Consider the following 16,870-nt stretch of genomic DNA (forward strand, 5'->3'; position numbering starts at 1 on the left):
TTGAAAGAAAGAAATCAATGAACCTTCTGAAAAATTAGCATCATTTTATATGCTTGTATGAATAGGATAAACTCTTATTCATCCATCAAAACCCTACCTAGACATGACTTGCTGAAAGAAGCCTTTCCCATAAGTAACATTTACCCCTTGTTGAACAGTGGGTTATTAGGCATATTCCCCTGATGTTTAACTGTCAATTTATTTATCCACCTTCTCCAAGTACTTGTTCTAGATTGGGAATATTTTTTTAAGTTCATGTAACCAATTAGTTTTCTTCATGTAGTCAAGATAAACAAGATGTCAAACTATAACCAGAAGCTAATGCACAGTTTTCTGAGACCTGGATACACCAAAAGCTGTCAAAGTAGCTCCTTGAGTCCCTGCAGGCAGAAGTGCATGGAAAGGCTAGCCTCAATCAGAAGGTTGATCTGTGGATACAAGTCAGGTTGGGAGTTTGATGATTCATATGTCAAATGGCGTGTCTCCTTTTGGGAGTGGCACTCTTGCCAATGGGAGCAACTACACTATAGCACAATATTACCCAAGATTAATGTCACCGTAAGCCACCTGCATCTCCAGATTTTGAGTGGCCTACTATGAGGGTCCAAAAAACTCCTATTCATCCTTCAAAACTCAAAGTCCAAACAAAGGCTCAAAATGTGCCTCTGCTTCACAGCATGTTGTTCCCACAGCAGTTTGTTGTCCTCTTCATCTGGGATTCTTCTTTGGATCCCTGAATCTGTGTGCATCTGTGACTCTGCTAATTTGAACTAACATGGCATGACTTTGCTTCTTGATTGGGAATATTCTTGGGCAGGGTGACCTGCAATGTTAGTGACCACCAGGCCCAAGGCCGGGTCCTAAGCTTACATCCATGAGTCCCTCAGCTCCCCAAGGCTGTTCTCATCTGAAGAATGGGACCATTCTGCCCCAGACGGGCTGCCTGAGCAACAAGATGAAAGGATCTTAGTGAGAAAGGGCCAAGAGTCTGTCTCAGCTCCCAGCAGTGCTATTACATAGCTCTTCAGGCAAACACATAGCAGGAGCTGAGTGCATTTGTTTGTTGAGCTGAATAAAAAAGTTTGCATTCCCTGCCATTGCATGTGTTCTCGGTCCCTGTTGAGGAGTGGGACCAAGTCTCAGAGCTGTCCCAGGGAGGCAAACCTCCCACTGCTCCCTGCCGTACCTGGCACTAAACTCCAATGCGTCCATGGGCACTTCTGTGGGGTGGTCACACTCTTGTGCCCACTCCTCCACCAAGGAAACTAAGGCTCAGACAGGGTCACCGCCTGCCCCCGAGACAGAGCAACCCCAGCCATCTCTCCACTTGGGTTCCGGAGCCAACAGCAGAATAGCTGTGGGAATGACTTTCCACTGGTACCCTTGCTCCTGAGATGCAGAACTGCTGGGCATTGCTAAGCTTGCTCCCCAACTCGGTGTCAGTCTAGGAGCTTCTGTGCATGGGCTATTAGGGGGTGCTTCTGGGTGGGGTCACAGCCACAGCAGAGCCACACTCGGAAGTCTGCAAGCCATTTGCCTCCACACTGAACGGCTACAGTTCAGCTCTCACTCTGCTCATATCCCCACTTCAGATTGGCATGGGGGAGCTGGCGTGGTGCCGCACACCTGTCATCTCAGCACTCAGGAGGCTGAGACAGGAGGATTGTGAGTTCAAGGTCAGCCTAGGCTACATAGTGAGCCTCCGCCTCAAAAAAAGCAAAATAAAATAAAACAAAAATTGCCAGGGAACCCACCTGCAGCAGCTCTCCAATCTGCTGTGGACTCTGAAAGAAGGTGACGGCACCTGTTGTGATTATGTATAAAGTAAGCATTCACAGGATCTGATTCGAGGCCAGAAATCTGGTGCTCAAAAACCTCCTGGGTGTTTCTGCTGCCACTGTCCTGCAGACCACACTTTGAGAAACACGGAGGAGCATTAAGGTGTGAAAGGGAGGGGCAGAGAAGGTTCTGTGCCTGCGGCAGCATGTGCCAAGGTGAAGCCAAGGTGACACTGCTGTGGGAAAGGTGGCTCCTCGTGTGTCTGCACCAGGGGACGAACCTCAGGCCTCATGCATGTGAGGCAAGCACTCTACCACTGAGTCGCACCCCCAGGCCACATTAGAAACAAGGAAATGGGGTCTGGGGTTAAAGCGTGTGACCTGGCTGGGATCATGGCTGTTAAGTGGGGGAAGCAGTGTCCAGCCCGGGGCGTCACCTGAATCCTCTTGGATGCCCCAGTGGCGATCCTGATGCTAAAGGTTGACACATCTGGGGCCCTTCCCACACGTTACGTCCACATGCACTGTCACTGTGACAACTCAATGAGTTGCACCCACTTCACAGATGAGGACAAAGCAGAGTTGAGAACCTGCATAACTTGCAAGAAGTTACAAAGCTGTGGGCCAGAGCCAGAGGAGTAACTGCCACACCACGCAGTCACCCTGTCCCCTCCCTCCCATGCTCTCAGAGACCAGAGGCTCTTGCCCCAGGCAGTCTTGTCCCCCAAGGGACATGGAGAAATGCTGGAGACCTTTTTAGTCATCACAGTGGGGTTGGGGTGCTACTGAGAGCTCATGGGCAGAAGCCAGGGATGCTGTGAGGACAGTCAGCTCCCAGCCCACCAAGAGAAAGAATTATCACACCCAAAGTGACAAGTGTCAATGGAGACAAACACTGGAGTGGCCTAACTTAGAACAGTGCACACACACATACACACACACACGCACTCCAGCATCCAGACCTGCACCTCCATAACCCAGGGAATGAGAAGCACCCTAAGGAAAAAAAGGGAGGAGATGGGGGGGGAGCAAAGCCCCACCCACAAATGTACCACAGTCACCATTAACGTCATATTTATTGTTATTTAGCTGCTCAGGAAAACATATACAGGTATATACAATATGCATGAATAAGGAAGACTGCACTTTACATATTTTTTTAAAAAAGAAAGAAAAAATAACACTCAATTTCATGAGCTATTGTCACAGTCTTCCAACCAAGCATTTCAGAAATGAATTTCTTTTAAGAGTCAAAAAAGATGACAGGATTGCCTAACACACAGCAGAGTTAAGTTTTCATATTTTACATGTGCAACAACATTTTAGTTTCGTTCCCGAAGAGTTCGCTATGCAGTACCGATTACCAGTGTTCGGGGTCTCGTGCGTTGGGTGTGTTTCACATTTGCTTTTATTCTTTCCATTAAACCAAATTTAATGAAATTACATCCTTTTGCTTAAGGCTATTTTAAAAGCTGTTCCATTCTGGGGTCGTGGGGAGCGAGAATGTTTAAAACTTCAGGGGTTTCCAAGATTTTGAGCTCATGGCCAAATGCTGATGGATTCAATGCTGGGAAAGTCAAAGACAGAAGTTAAGACGCTTTGCTCCCCGGCCTTAAGCAATTAAGGAGAAATCATTCCTGTTTAAAAAGGGAAAGGATGAAACTCTCAAACAGCTGTACATAGCAGAATGGGGGGTGGAGCTTTGCCCAGAATCTGGCCTATTCTCCCACAGCGCATGCAGGGGGAAGCCTATCCGTCCCTCCCCATGCCCGTGGTAGCAGGTCACAGAGACTGTGACAGCTCGAACCTTCTTGCTGTTACCTGAATGCCACCTGCTCCGTCTGCCCTCTGCAGTCGGGGTCTGCCCCTGGCCAGTCTGCCCAGCAAGAACCACAGGCAACTCAGACCTCAGCCAAAAGGGCCAGCCAAGGAAAGAGTGGGAGAGGGAGAGAGAAGAGCGAGGGTGTTCTGGACGCGGCTCTCTCTTTGCTGAAAAGTTCTTTGAAATAAACAATATGGGTGTTGCGCAGTGAGCCCCAATCCTTCAGGTCACTTTCTAAAAAAAAAATGCTGGATCTGTAAACTCTGGGGACCTGGGAGAGAGGGATGGCTCAAAATGCAGCAGTTACTGAGTCGTGCTCGGTAACTAAAACTGAAATATAATGTGAAGAGTCTCTGATCTGGATGAAGTGATGTCTGTCACTTCTCATCTGGCCCACCCAGGAAGCTACACGCCTCCACCCCCCCCACAAGTCACAAATGCCTTTTGCGTGGACATCGCCGGCACCCTGAGGTGCCCATCCCTGCCCACACTGGGCCTCCAGGGACCACGCTTATCTCTGCTTCCTCGTGAGACAGGGGACATGGCGCTAGTTTTAAAATGAGGTGAAATCAAACCGAAGGGGGGACTTTCAGGATTAAAAGTAAAAGATCCAGGAATCAAAACCATTAGTTGTATTCTCTTTCTCCCTCCTCTAGGTCTCCAGGAGTCTGCAAAGAAAACGTGAGGAAGGGGGTGCTGCAGGCTGAGCTGGGAGCCTCACCCCTCCCAGGATTGGGCTAGGGAGGGGATGAGAGAAGGGGGGGGGCTCCCCCAGCCCCCTTCTTCCCTGGAATGCAGGGCCAGGAAATAGCAAAGGCTGAGAAGGGCCGCTTCCTCCCCCTTGGGCACCCAGAGCCAGTGAACACAACAGAGCCTAAGGCCTCATGAGCTGGAAGGGTCCATCCTCTGGCTGACCAGAGCCTGCAAAGGCAGAACTGGAGCCCTGTGGAGGGAGCAAAGGAGGGAGAGAGGCCCAAAAGGAGGAGAGGAGCCCTCCCATCCGGCATCCCACCTCCTGCCTCCCTCCCAGCCTGGGTGTTTCCATGGCAGGGACAGAATGGAGCCCCAGCCTAGGCCCAGACTCTGTTTGTCAAAAAGAAAACCCTCTCTCCCTCTCTCTCTCTCTCTCTCTCTCTCTCTCTCTCTCTCTCTCATTTCCTTAAGGAATAGACAAAACAAAATCACAGGCAGAATACTTAAGAGGGGTATTAATTGTTTGGCTCCTGTCTGACTGATGACATTTGGATGTCAATATATAATATCGTGATGACAATCTGACTTTCACCCGGCAATAGTCCAGAACTACTATTCTCCAGGGTTACCATTCTCATAAGAAGTGAACAAAGCAAAGAGGAAGGGGAAAAGTAAAGAAAGGGTGAGGGCAGGGTGCTGAAAAGGAAAAAGAATAAAAGAGAATAAAAAAGGGAAGCAATTCTTTTCTTATTATGAAATACTTGGACACACAAGCAGCGTGATAATAAAACAAAGAAAGAGGTCATCTAAAAGTGTATGCCAAGATGACAGAAAAACGGGGGAGTCTCTAGCAGGAAAAAGGCTTCAGCAAAAGTTTGCTAACTGCGGAGGGTTAACACTGGTAACATACTGTGGCAGTTTCTTAAAAAAAAACTTTGAGGTTTTTTTCCCCACCCCTTTAAATTAACCCTTTCCGGTCCATGTGCCACTAAGCAGGTACCAATCTAGACCAAAGAAAAGAAAACAAGAAAGAAAGAAAAGAAAAGAAAATCATCCACTCAGCAATAGTGGCCCTTTCAAATTAACAGCGGGGTGGGGGCAGGAGGAGGGGAGGGGAGGGGGAGGAGAGGGAGGGGCTGTGGGGCGAGGGCCCTTCCTTGTCGATTCAAGTCAGGGCAGCCACGAAGGTCCCGAATCTGTTGGAGATGTCGGAGTGCAGGGACCGCCAGGCGGGCACCGAGGCACGGGCCTTGGCGTCGCCCACGTCATCGGTGCAGTGGACGGACAGGCACTGCAAGTGGCTGCCGGGCTGGGTGGCCGAGGCCTTGCTGGCCGGGAGGTCAAGGGCTGCAGAGAAAAAAGGAAGAGAAGCGTTAGCGGCAGGTTTGGCTCTGAGGGGCCTTGGTGAGGACAGAGAGGAGGAGGATGGGAGCAGAGGATGCAGGGGAGCAGAGGTGGCGCCACGCTCCCTTTTCCTGGCTACACAGATGGTTCAGCAAGGCTCTGGAGATGTTGGCTGGGAGGCCTCAGCCAACACAATCCCTCCTGCTCACTGGGTCTCAGTTTCTCCCTTGGAAAGAAGGAGAGTTGGGCAGGATAGACAGGATTCAGCCATTTCTGATGGTCTAGCATTTCCAAAAGATTGACTGGACATGAGGTAACTTAAGAAGTCTTCCAGGAAGAGGGGTGTCTAAACTGGGCCTCAAAGGGTGTGTAGGAGTTCACCGGATCCAGTGAAAGTGTGGAGGCACAGACTGTACATGTCTAGAACACAGATCATTTTCTTATTATCTTGCAGATAGATGTTTGCTGAGGGGCTAGCTACCATGTCCTGGGAACTTCCTTAAAAGTGCCAAGCTACTCCTCTGTAGCTAAGAAAAAACTGAGAGCCAGGAGGGAAAATGAGCTGCCCCAGGTTGCACAGGAGAAAAGATGTGGTATCGTGCCCAGGGGAGCAGGCAGGATGGAAGGGGGCACCCAGGCCGGCACTGGGAGGGGCAGGCGGAGGTTTGAGGGCTGTGGTTCCCCATTTCTGGTCCCTCCTGTCCCAGCACTCTGCCCCTGGAGATTCTGCACTCCTAACTGTGCAGGGGCTGAGACTCCGGAGAGGGGTCTGGAGGGTAAAGCACGGGAAGGGAGGAGCCCAGGGGCACCTGCTTCTGGCTTTTATTCCCTCCCATCCTCTGGGCTTAGCCTTCTCATCCTGTTTCAGGGAGCAGGAGTCTGCGGCCCAGAGACCGCTGGAGTCACACAGCTCTGACCTGAGGGTGGGGACTCAAGTGCCAGCCCCACAAAGGGACCCAAGTCAGATTCCCTGCCCTGGCAGTGGAAGTGTCTGCCAGGCACACAGCGACCAGTCCAGGGCACCAGTTGACCAGGCCACTCGTGTGCACAAGGCTCTCAGCACAGAGCGAGGTGCTCGGCAGTGAAGTCAGAGTCTGAATGCCCTAACCAGAGCGGCACCAAGCCCCAGCCCCAGCGGCCAGGTGATGGGTGCTGAGGACTGGTGTGGGGGAATCTATTCCTCCTCTATAAAGAGCCCCTGGATTCCCTTCCCGCTCAGCACACAGACCCAGAAACACCATGCATCACAGCAATGTCTGTGTCTGATGCACTTGAGGGGGAAGGGGCCTGACAAACATTCATACCTGAGTGTGAACTGGGCCAGACAAGCACAAGAAGTGGGAGTTATGAGGCAGGAAAGGAATGGAGCAGTCATTTCGGAGGACTGGCTGCCAAGGGCCCACTGGTTATTTTATTATTTTCCTTTTTCAGAGAGGGCAGGTAATCCATCAGAGTTCACACGGCCAGAAAGGGCCGTTTCAAAGTGGGCTGAAGGTGAATTTCCACCTCATTAGAAATGAAACTGGGGCCGGGGGCCAAGCTTCCACAGAGGGAGCACACCCAGATACTAGACTCACACTCGCCCGCCTTGCACACAGCGAGCCCAGCAGTGCCCTGCCCACCTGCGGCCCTCCGGGAGCCGAGGCCAGGCCAGAGTCCATGACGTTGGGACCCTCCACCAGGGGCTTTGGGACCCACATGCTGGGCAGACCCAGAGCTGGGGGGGAGGGAGCCCCACTTCCTCCTGACCTTCATTTACTCGTTCATTCATAAGCCCTTAGGGAGGACCCGCAATGCGCTAGGCACAGCCTGGAGCAGATGGCTATGCCAGCGCAGTGTCACTGGGACCAGAGCACAGAGTCACCGCTCCCAGCTGTGTGTCCTCCCTGAGCCTCAGCTGTCTGGTGGGTAGAGTGGAGCCATCATGCCCCTTGCGGCCATGTCACACCCTGGACCAGCGAGGTTGCCTCACAGGATCTGGATGGTCTGGAGGCCAAGGGTCCCTGCAGCCACCTAGAAGCCCCAAAGCCCCCCTTTCTGGGAACTGAGGGGCACTTCCTGCTCATGACATCAGCGTCTCTGCCCCCTTCCACAGACAGGGAAGCTGAGGCACAGGGTGGTAGAGCCGGTTGGCAGTGGTGAAGCCACAGCCAGGGACTCCTGGGAGCAGGGGCCTTGGAAACTGGAGGCATTGAGTGCAGGGTTGCTCAGCACCCAGCAGGCCATGGATTCCAGTGATCCCAACGCAGAGCCCCCATACATGAGCCCATGCATGTCTGGCTCCCAGAAACACTCACTTGCTGAAAGCCCCAAAAGGAGTTTTATTCCAAGCACTGCAAAATCTAATTCAGGGTTGGGGATAGGATCTAGCAAAGAGAGATTCTGAAAGCGTTACACACATCGCCTCAAGGAGCCACACAGATAGCAACGCCTGTACCCACTCACCACTGAGAAAGCAGAGGCCCAGCAGGCAGAAGCCTGGACAAGACCAGGTCCAGTCCCCATGCTCTGTGGCAGAAAGCAGCCAGAAGGTGAAAGGGGCCTGAACTCCAGGACGCAGGGTTTGCTGGGTGACGCACACAGACACCAAGGGCCAAATGGCCTGAGCTGTCTCCTCCCAAGTCATGGCCCCTCCTAAGCTGCACCCCGGTCCTGGGACGGCGCTCCCGACTCGGGCTGGATTGCACAAGGTCACGCCAGTCTTGAAACCAACATCCTCATGTGTTATCTAATTCCACCCCAGCAAGCCCAGCATGCTGCTGACCCTTCTCCCCACTTTGGCAGAAGCACCTGGGGCTCAGAGAGGCTGAAGCCACCTGCAGTCTGTATCCACAGGCAATATTCTGAAGAAAGAACATTGTGCTTTAGTACTTGACAACCAAGCATGACCGAACTCATCCCCCCCTCCGACTCACCCAGCACACCCTGGAACGGTGGCTCCCTCGGGCTGCCATGCCGCTGCCAATAAATCAGGCCCATGGGAGCTGCCACAAGCCCCAGCCTGTCCCAGCCAGGGAGAGGCCGTCTGTCCCCAGGCCTCAGGGTATCGAGTGTGCCAGCCCCCGACTCCAGCACCCAGAGATAACCCTGCCCCTCACCAAGCCCAGGGGCTGGGGCCCTGGTGTTACTCAGCGCCACAGTCGCCATGGGCCATGATGTCCTCACGTCCTCCCTTGTAGGTTGCTGGCCTCTGCCAGCAGCAGACTGAGGTGGCCTGGTATACAGCAGGTGCTCAGCGGAGCTCACTTCAGTGTGCTCCCCATCCCCATCTGACAGGTGGGGAGACTGAGGCCCCCCCCAGCCAGGTCAGCCCCCTCCTTTCGGGTCAGGATGGTTCTGGATCTCCATGCCTGGACTCCCATCTGTCAAGCCTCAGTTTCCTCATCTGCAACCTGCAGCTGAGTTCCAGGAGACAGGGATTCCCAGCAGGCCTGGCTCAGAGCAGCTTGGGGCCTCATGGGAGAGAAAGAGCTACTAGGTACAATGATCCAATATCCCAAAATGGGGCGGGGTGGGGAGTGGGGGGCTGAGGCAGGGAGATCTCAAGTTTGAGGCCAGCCAGGACAATTTAGCAAGACCCTGTATCAAGACAAAAGGAAAGGGCTGGGGATGTGGCCCAACGCGAAGGCCCTGGGTTCAGTTCTCAGCACTGCAACAAAAGGAAGGGGGCAGCCAAGAGGAAGGGGGAGGAAGGGAAAGGGGGAGACTGAGCCACAGCACATGTGGGGCCAGGCCCGAGGCGGGGACATCCTGGTCTTAAAGGGCTACACAGGGGCCTGAGAGGAGGGGCCTCTGGTTCCTGGGGAGCAGGAGTGTGTGGCTGCCCACAGGAAGGACCACAGGACAGTTTCAAAGCCATCTGCTGCCCAGCACTGGCCATGATCAAGGCCAGGACTGGACACCCCTTCTGTCCTCCTCCCAAAGCCCCTTCCCAGCCTTGCCTCAGTCCACGACCCCTCGCCACTATGCTGCACCCCCTCCTGTAATGCCACAGCCCTTGACAGGGTCATTTCTGCCAGCCAACTTCGAATCACGCCACCAAGGTCAGAGCTACCTCCTGCTTCCCCACTGCCATCGAGAGGCCTGCAGCAGATTTTGTCCCATTTACCCCTCAGTCCACACGGGGACAGTGGGCTCCACGTCAGGAAGGACAGAACAGGAAGCTGGTGCCGAAAATGCAGTTGCATGGATATCTAAAGTCACTGTGTCCCTCTTACAGGGTTCGGCCAGGGCAGCAGCGGGCATCGCAGCACGGCAAAGAATTTGCGCGCACATGACTGCAGAGCTCAGAGCCTGAGTTCCAAGGAAATAATGGGACAATGGAGGTAGAGGCACAAGGAGGATCGGGACTGAGGCTTGTGGAGCACCGGGCATGTGGAGTCCGCTGTGGCAACCTGTGCAGCAGGACAGGGAGGAGGGCAGAGTGCAGCTGGGGCTGAACTGGTCAGGGATTTGGGAACAGTCAGAAACCTGCCTCCTGGCTGCTGAGAGGAAGGCCCGGGAAACGCCCGAGGCTGGGCCACTCAGATCCCCAGTGGCTCAAGGCTTGGGAGCAGCCATGGAGGCGGAACCACCACGTGCCAGCTCCTTGTCATGGGGCAGTTTCCCTGGCTGTGTGGGTGTGGGGCCTGCCCCCCAGCAGAGCAGGCGAACCAGAACTCCCAGCGTATTTTTAACTCAGAGCTTATGTAAGAGGCAGTGTGGGCCCCGGAACACAGTAGAGGTACACTCTCTGGCTCACCTGCTGGAGCCCTGCAGCTCTAATGTACTGCAGTTTCTCCTGTGCTTGGGCCCAGGAGGGGTGAGGGGAAAGATGCTGGATTCGGTGACAGCTGCCACCCTGGGGACTGCTGGGCCTGTCACTGAGGCCTGGGCCCCCTCCTCTGGGGCCTTCGTCTTACAGCCACAGACTCCTGGAACCCCCCAACACCCCAAGCCACAAGCATATCCATGACCCACGACCTTTGAAGTTCCTGCCACTTGTGTACAAGTCGTGCTGGGCCAATCCCACCCGAGCTAGCCCCGGGCATCTCGGGTGCTCTTCACTCATCCCACACCCCAGTCACCCCAGGTACCAGTGAGGGAAGAGGCTGCCTCCAATCCATCTACTTTTTCCTGCCTCATTGCCCCACGTTGGTCCTGGCCCCCACTGACTGCCGCCTTTAGCAGCCAGCTTGATTCCTTGCTTAAACTTTCCAGGCCCCCGGGATACAGTCCCCGGCTTTGCTGCCACCTCTGGCCTCATGTCCCAGTGTCTTTCCCAGTTTTGGGGCCCCAGCTGTGCAGTCCTTCAACAAAGTCCTGATCCTTGCCACCTCTGCGCTTACCTGTGCCGCTTGCTCAGTCTGAAGCACCCTCCCTCCTCACCCCTGCTCACTCCACCATCCACCTGGCTGGCACAGCAATGCTACTCCGACACCCCCCACTCGAGCTCGTGACCCCTGCCAGCACACACACACCTCTCACACCCGCCAGCTACTGGTTGAGGGCAGCTTGGACATCTGGGTCAGGTAGAGGCGGAGTCAGGGCCAGGGCCCCTCCCTCCCAGGCTCCCAAAGATGGGAAACAGCTGGGGGTTTGGGAGCAGATGGCCCAGTCTGTACCTAGGTGCCCGGCACTCTTCCCTGCTGGCCGACTTGGGCGCCTGTCACCTTCCCTCCCCAGCCTCAGCTTCCTCCTCTGGGAAATGGGCCGAGGAGAGCACCCACTCCTGTAGGACAACACGGGATCCATGGGGCCTGTTGTGGGGCCAGTGCTCGGGAAATTGCACCAGCTCTCAGGTCAGGTGGAAGTCGCCGGGGTGGGGAGTCTTGCCCAGTGGAAGCGGTGTCACAGGTGTCACGAAGCATTGTGTTTGTTTGGGGTTCTGGGGATGGAACCCAGGGCCTCATACACGCCGGACAAGCACCTCAACCCTGAGCCACACCCCAGCTCCGCCGAGAAGGCTTACCTTGGACCCAATCCCTATGCAGGTGGCCCCCAAACCCAACTGGAACCCTTCCACAGAGGACCCCAGCTCAGCTGCCTGGCCTCCAACAGGGGTCGGAGCCCAGGGCCTCATGCACTCTGGCTGGGGGCAGGAAGAGCAGACCTCAAGGTCCACTGGCCACCCACTGGGTGGGAAAACAGGGAACCTGCCACAGCCTCCCCTCCCCACACCCAGCAGCCCCAACCCGGAGTTCAGGGACCCAGGCTCCAGTCCCACCTTGGTTGTCTGTATCTCAGCTCTGCCAGCTCCAGGATCTCAGCGGAGTCAGGTGCTGGGCCTCTGCTTCCCCATAACAATGGCCCCAGGGAAGGCCGAGGAGCCACCTGGAGACCCAGAGGACAGACACAAGCCTGACACCCCATACAGCAGGGTGTTAAGTGTTCCCGTGAAAGACACATCCTCATCCCTGCTTGGCAGGAGCCCTCCAAAGTAGGGAACATCAGACACTTTAACCTAAGCCCAGTGATGCACACCCACAACTCCGGGGGTTGGGATCAGGGGTGGAGGGATGGCAGCCAGCAGCTGCTCAGCAGCCCAGCCCTCCACCCTCGTCCCCAGCCCCTTCTCTGCGCTCCTGTCACTGATGAGCGTCACCATGACAACAGAGAGCCTGTGGGCCACAGACCCAGCTGATCAGCCAGACCATCCCAACACTGGGGCAGCGGCCCAGATCCTCCAGCATCCCGGAGGCCCATGGCTACATGGCTATCTGGTAACTGTATGGCTTTATCAATGTCACATAAGGAAAATGTCCCTGCCCAAACCCTAAAAGTCTCTGGCGGGTACTACATTCCTCCTCCCTCTCATTCGTAGCCAATCTCTCCCTCCTTCTATATCATTCTCTCTCTCTCTCCACCTTCTCAGCTTCTATCCGTCCTCTCTCTCTCCCTCTTACTCTTTTTCTCCTTTTGGTTTTGGTTTGCTATTTGCTGATTTTTTAATAGGGTTTGCTACATAGCCCAGGTTGGCCTCAAACTTGCCATGGTCCTGCCTCAGCCTCCCAAGTGCTGGGATTGCCTCTTGTTCTCTCTTTTTCTGTTTCTAGGTCAGAGGATTCAACCTGGGGGTGCTCTCCCACCAAACTACATCCTCAGCCATTTTTTTCTCTCTTTTTTGAAACAGCATCTCACTAAGTCATTACACTGCCCAGATGGGATTCAAACCTATGATCCTCCTGCTTCAGCGTCCCATAGTGTGGGGATTACAGGTACATACCACCATTCCTGGCCCTCTTTCTCCCTCTTTCCATCTCTCTAATTCTCTCTCTCCTTCATTCTTTCCCCCTTATTTCCTTTCCCCTCCTCTCTCTCTGGTCAACACTCTCCTCACTCTTTGGAGAACGACCCTAAGGCTCACAACGGGATGAAAACTATCTAGGATGACAAAGCAGCTGGGGACAACACCCACTGCCCCTACTGTGCTGCCACTGCCTAGGAGCTCCGGTCACGCGCCAGCCCCTCTGGCACAGGCAGCACTCAGCCCAGCGGGCCCCTCTGCACTCAAACAGTGCTGGGTCCATGGGAGCCCCCACTGGTGGTCAGGGGCCCATGACCCCCTTCGCAGGGCCTCAGAGAGTGAAGCCAGGGCCATGGTGACAGTGAGGGTGGAGTGGCGTGTGCCTGGAAAGTTAATGCGAGCTGACTTGGCTGAGGGCAGCTGTCATCTAGATTGAGAGCTGGCCAGGGGCTCGGGAAGGAACAGCATCAAGGGCACAGGCAAAGAGGCCGCCCAGAGCTGGGGGCAGGGGCAGGCACAGGGACAGTTCCCTCACTGTGGGGGACAGGTGGGTGCCAGGGCCTCAGTCCGCAGGGTGGGCGAGGGACTGGCAGGCTCCTCTTCCGAGGCTGAGCGCTACCAGAGTGGCCTCTCATCCTGCAGCCTCCAGCCACCAGGCCAGTGACCCGTGACAGCTGCAGCCTGCATGCCCCCGGCTGCTCCTGACCTGCTGCTGCTGCTGAGATGTGACAGCCCAGGGAGCCAAGGAGAAACACCCCCTCCCCAGCCTGCACCTTCCCTTCTGAGAAGCATTCTCTGGGAGGGGAACATTAACTCCCCCATGCCTCAGTTTCCTCACCAGGGAAATGAGGATGAAGACTGTGTCCTTGTCACAGGGACAGGAATGCAGCAATATTGGAAACTTAGTGCTCAGCAGAGTATGGAATGCTCCTGCTACCTAGTTCACCAGTGCTGTCGTGAACCCTGTCTCCCGCCCAGCTCTCCCCTCTCCATTTTCTTGCTACGATTTGCCCACAGGGTGTTAGACCGGATGCTCGCTGGCCTTAGGCTGCACATCTCTGAGCCCAACACCCTACAAGCAAACTGGGCCAAGTTGACCTTTCCCTGAGCTCCCAGCACTCAGCCTGATATGGAGTAAGCCATTCAACAAATACTTATTTTTATTAAGTAAGAAAAATATATACATTCCTCTAGAAACCCCACCTCATAACTTTCAGCTCTTGGCGGCAAGGGTACATCCAGCCACAAGTCTGAGCCTCAGAAAGCAAGAGTGCAAAGGGAGATGTTCGGCACGGAGCTCTGGAGCCTCCTGCCTCACCCCACCCGAGGGCCTGCTTCCTTCTCGGGTGAGTAGGGATGGCACCTGGCCTGCTGTGCATCTAGGTTCCCAGACAGCCCCTGTGTCCCCCAGGAAGGACTTGCACAGGAACAGCACACACTCTGGAGATCGAGGCCCACCGCTGACCCTGCAGGCTGTGACCCCGGACCAGCCGCCTTGACTCCCTGAGTCTCCATCTCCTCCTCTGTAAAGCAGTTTCCACCATTCCTGCCTGGAAAGAGGGGGTGAAGGTTCTGGTTCCCAAGTGCCACTCAGTGTCCTGCTGCTGCCATCGCTCCCCCAATCCTGGCCTGGGCAGCCCACAGAAGAATCCATGGGAGGGGACTGACAGCATGGCCAGGAGCACACGCCCCACACCCAATGTGGACCCCAGCTGTGTGCCAGGCACGGGAAGGTGCCCCCGGGCAGGCCTGGCCCCGGAGCTCCCAGTCTGGCTGTGAGGTGTTCACACACACCTGCAAAGCAAAACAAAAGGCCACCTGTGTTTGGGGAGGAACCCGGGGACCTGGAAAGACTTCTCAGAGGAGGAAGGAGTATGGCCTTGCTCTTGCTAGCAATGGGGAGCCATGGAAGGCTTTTTTTTTTTTTGCTTAAATTCTTTTATTGGTACATTTTAGGTATACAATACATTTACATTTATCATTGGGTGCTTGTACCTGTACATGATGTATCTTGGTTCTTATTTCTTCCCCATTACCTATGAGCCCAGGGTATTCGGAATCTCAGAATGACTAGGAGGTCTCCACCTCATTCATTCTGGCCTTGGCACAGGGTACCTGACTTAGAAACACACAAGGTCCTCTAACTCTAAGCCAGTAGAGAGAGAAGAGACCCCCAACACCCCCCCCCCCAGAATGGCACCCTGAGAAAGCTCTGGTCTAATAGGGCTGCTTCTGAGTCACAGTGGTAACTTAAGTCCCCAAGAAACCCAGCTCAGTTCCTAGTTAACCCTGCCACATCTCAGATGGGGACCCCTCAAGGGACACTACCTCCCATGCCTCCACCTCCCCTCTACACAATGGATGTGATCATCATGAGCCACATATATGAGTCCTCTCTGAGGTTACAGGTAGGGAAACTGAGGCCCAAGGAAGCGTGAAGTTGCATCCCAGGTTGTCTCTGAGGAAGCAGAGGGGCGAGGGTCCATCACTGTTTCCTGTGAGATGAAGTCATACACCCAAGGGGAGGGTGACATTCAGAACAGTCACAATGGCAGCGATACCCATCCCTCTCACCAATCCTCACCATAACCCCGGGGTGGCGTCTAGACACATCTGCAGAACTTCCAGGTCAGCAGGCCACAGCCTCACTCACAGCCAGGCCCCACCTGTGCCTGCAAATAAAGTTTTATGGGAACACAGCCATGCTCGTGTGTTTATGTGTTGTTTATGGCTGTTTCCATGGAGTTATGACAGTGACTGCTCTTATTGGTCCAGAGAAAAAATGGTCAATCAAATATCTGGACACCTCAGGGCCTGGTCAAGTTGACACATAAAACTTACCATCACATTGTATAAACCATAAACCTAAAACATTCGCTAGCGCCCCTTGTGTAGAGAAAGTTTGCTGAGCCCTGAATCTGACCCTTACAGAGGTCATTTGTCCAAGTTCACAGGCCTAGAAAGTACCAGTCAGACACCCAGTGGGCACTCAATATGTGCTCCTGGTCGGGAGGATTCCCACCATGACCCTTGGGGGTCCAAAAGTGTCCTTATTGCTCACTGAGGCCCGGGTGTTCCTTCTTGGGATATAGTGGAAACCTTCCTGCCCTCCTACTTAAAAAGCAATGCAATGTTAAATGAAGTCATGGGCAGGCGATTGTTATAAAAGTCATAAAAATACAAATCATTTCAGGATGTGTCCACAGAGGCAATAAAATAAGAAAAGGGCCAGGTGTGGTTATACACACCTGTATTTCCAGCTACTCGAGAGGCTGAGGCAAGAGTATCACAAGTTTAAATTCAATTTGGGCAACTCAGTGAGACCTTGTCTCAAAATAAAAAGGGGGCTGGCATGTAGTTCAGTGCAGAGTAGCCCTGGGTTTGAGAAGAAAAGGGTGGATTCTGTGGTGCACAACAAGGCCACCTCGTTGGGGCAGAGAACGAAGGTGGCAAGTCCAGGAACTTCTGGGAGTGGGAGGGCCTGGGCAGGCAAGCAGCAGGTCGGGAGCATGGCTCTGGAAAGGGCGAAGTGGACAGTGACGAGCAGCACACGTGGGGCCTAAGCAGACAAAAGGGCAAGAGCACTGACCTGGGACCCTGTGATTCGCTTGCTGGCTGATCTTACCCTCCTGACTCCTCCATCGAGGCCCAAAGCCACACAGCGCAGCTGAAAAATGGCAGAAATGGATTGGAATCTGGGTCTGTCTGAGTCCAGTGCCTGTGTTAGCTTAACCAGTCCCTGGTGTCTGCCTGGCCTAGGGGAGAGCAATGAGATGGGTGGAGCAGTGGAAGCCATTTTGGGCTTAGAAGAGGATGATTACATCATTGCAAAGGGAAAAAAATCCCCCAGGTTACCTGTGTTTGGAACCCCCATCCTTGGTTCTTACCTCCAGAGGGTTCCTCTGGGGAGAAGGTGGCCCACCACCACGGCCACAAACAATCCCCAGCTTGGTTCTCCTCCAGGATAGGCTCTGCTCTTCCACTCCAGGGTCTGGCTCTGCCCAAAGC

The 16,870-nt window shown here is 54.4% G+C and overlaps 1 protein-coding gene across 2 annotated transcripts in view; it reads right to left on the reverse strand.

Annotated features, from left to right (window-relative positions):
* Positions 1 to 2,835: 2,835 nt before the first annotated feature.
* Positions 2,836 to 16,870, reverse strand: part of Mn1 (MN1 proto-oncogene, transcriptional regulator) — a 44,212-nt gene continuing 30,177 nt past the window's right edge. The window contains exon 2 of one of the 2 annotated variants that reach the window (XM_004843359.4): positions 2,836 to 5,640. In XM_004843359.4, the coding sequence (XP_004843416.2) occupies positions 5,459 to 5,640 (182 nt within the window). In that variant the 3' untranslated portion in view covers positions 2,836 to 5,458. The other variant, XM_087198537.1, reaches the window with a different exon arrangement.

The sequence above is a fragment of the Heterocephalus glaber genome, unplaced genomic scaffold (genome assembly GCF_053883595.1).
Source record: "Heterocephalus glaber isolate CG9 unplaced genomic scaffold, H.glaber_assembly_v1.0 deba00001687, whole genome shotgun sequence".
NCBI classification, from domain to species: Eukaryota; Metazoa; Chordata; class Mammalia; order Rodentia; family Bathyergidae; genus Heterocephalus; species Heterocephalus glaber.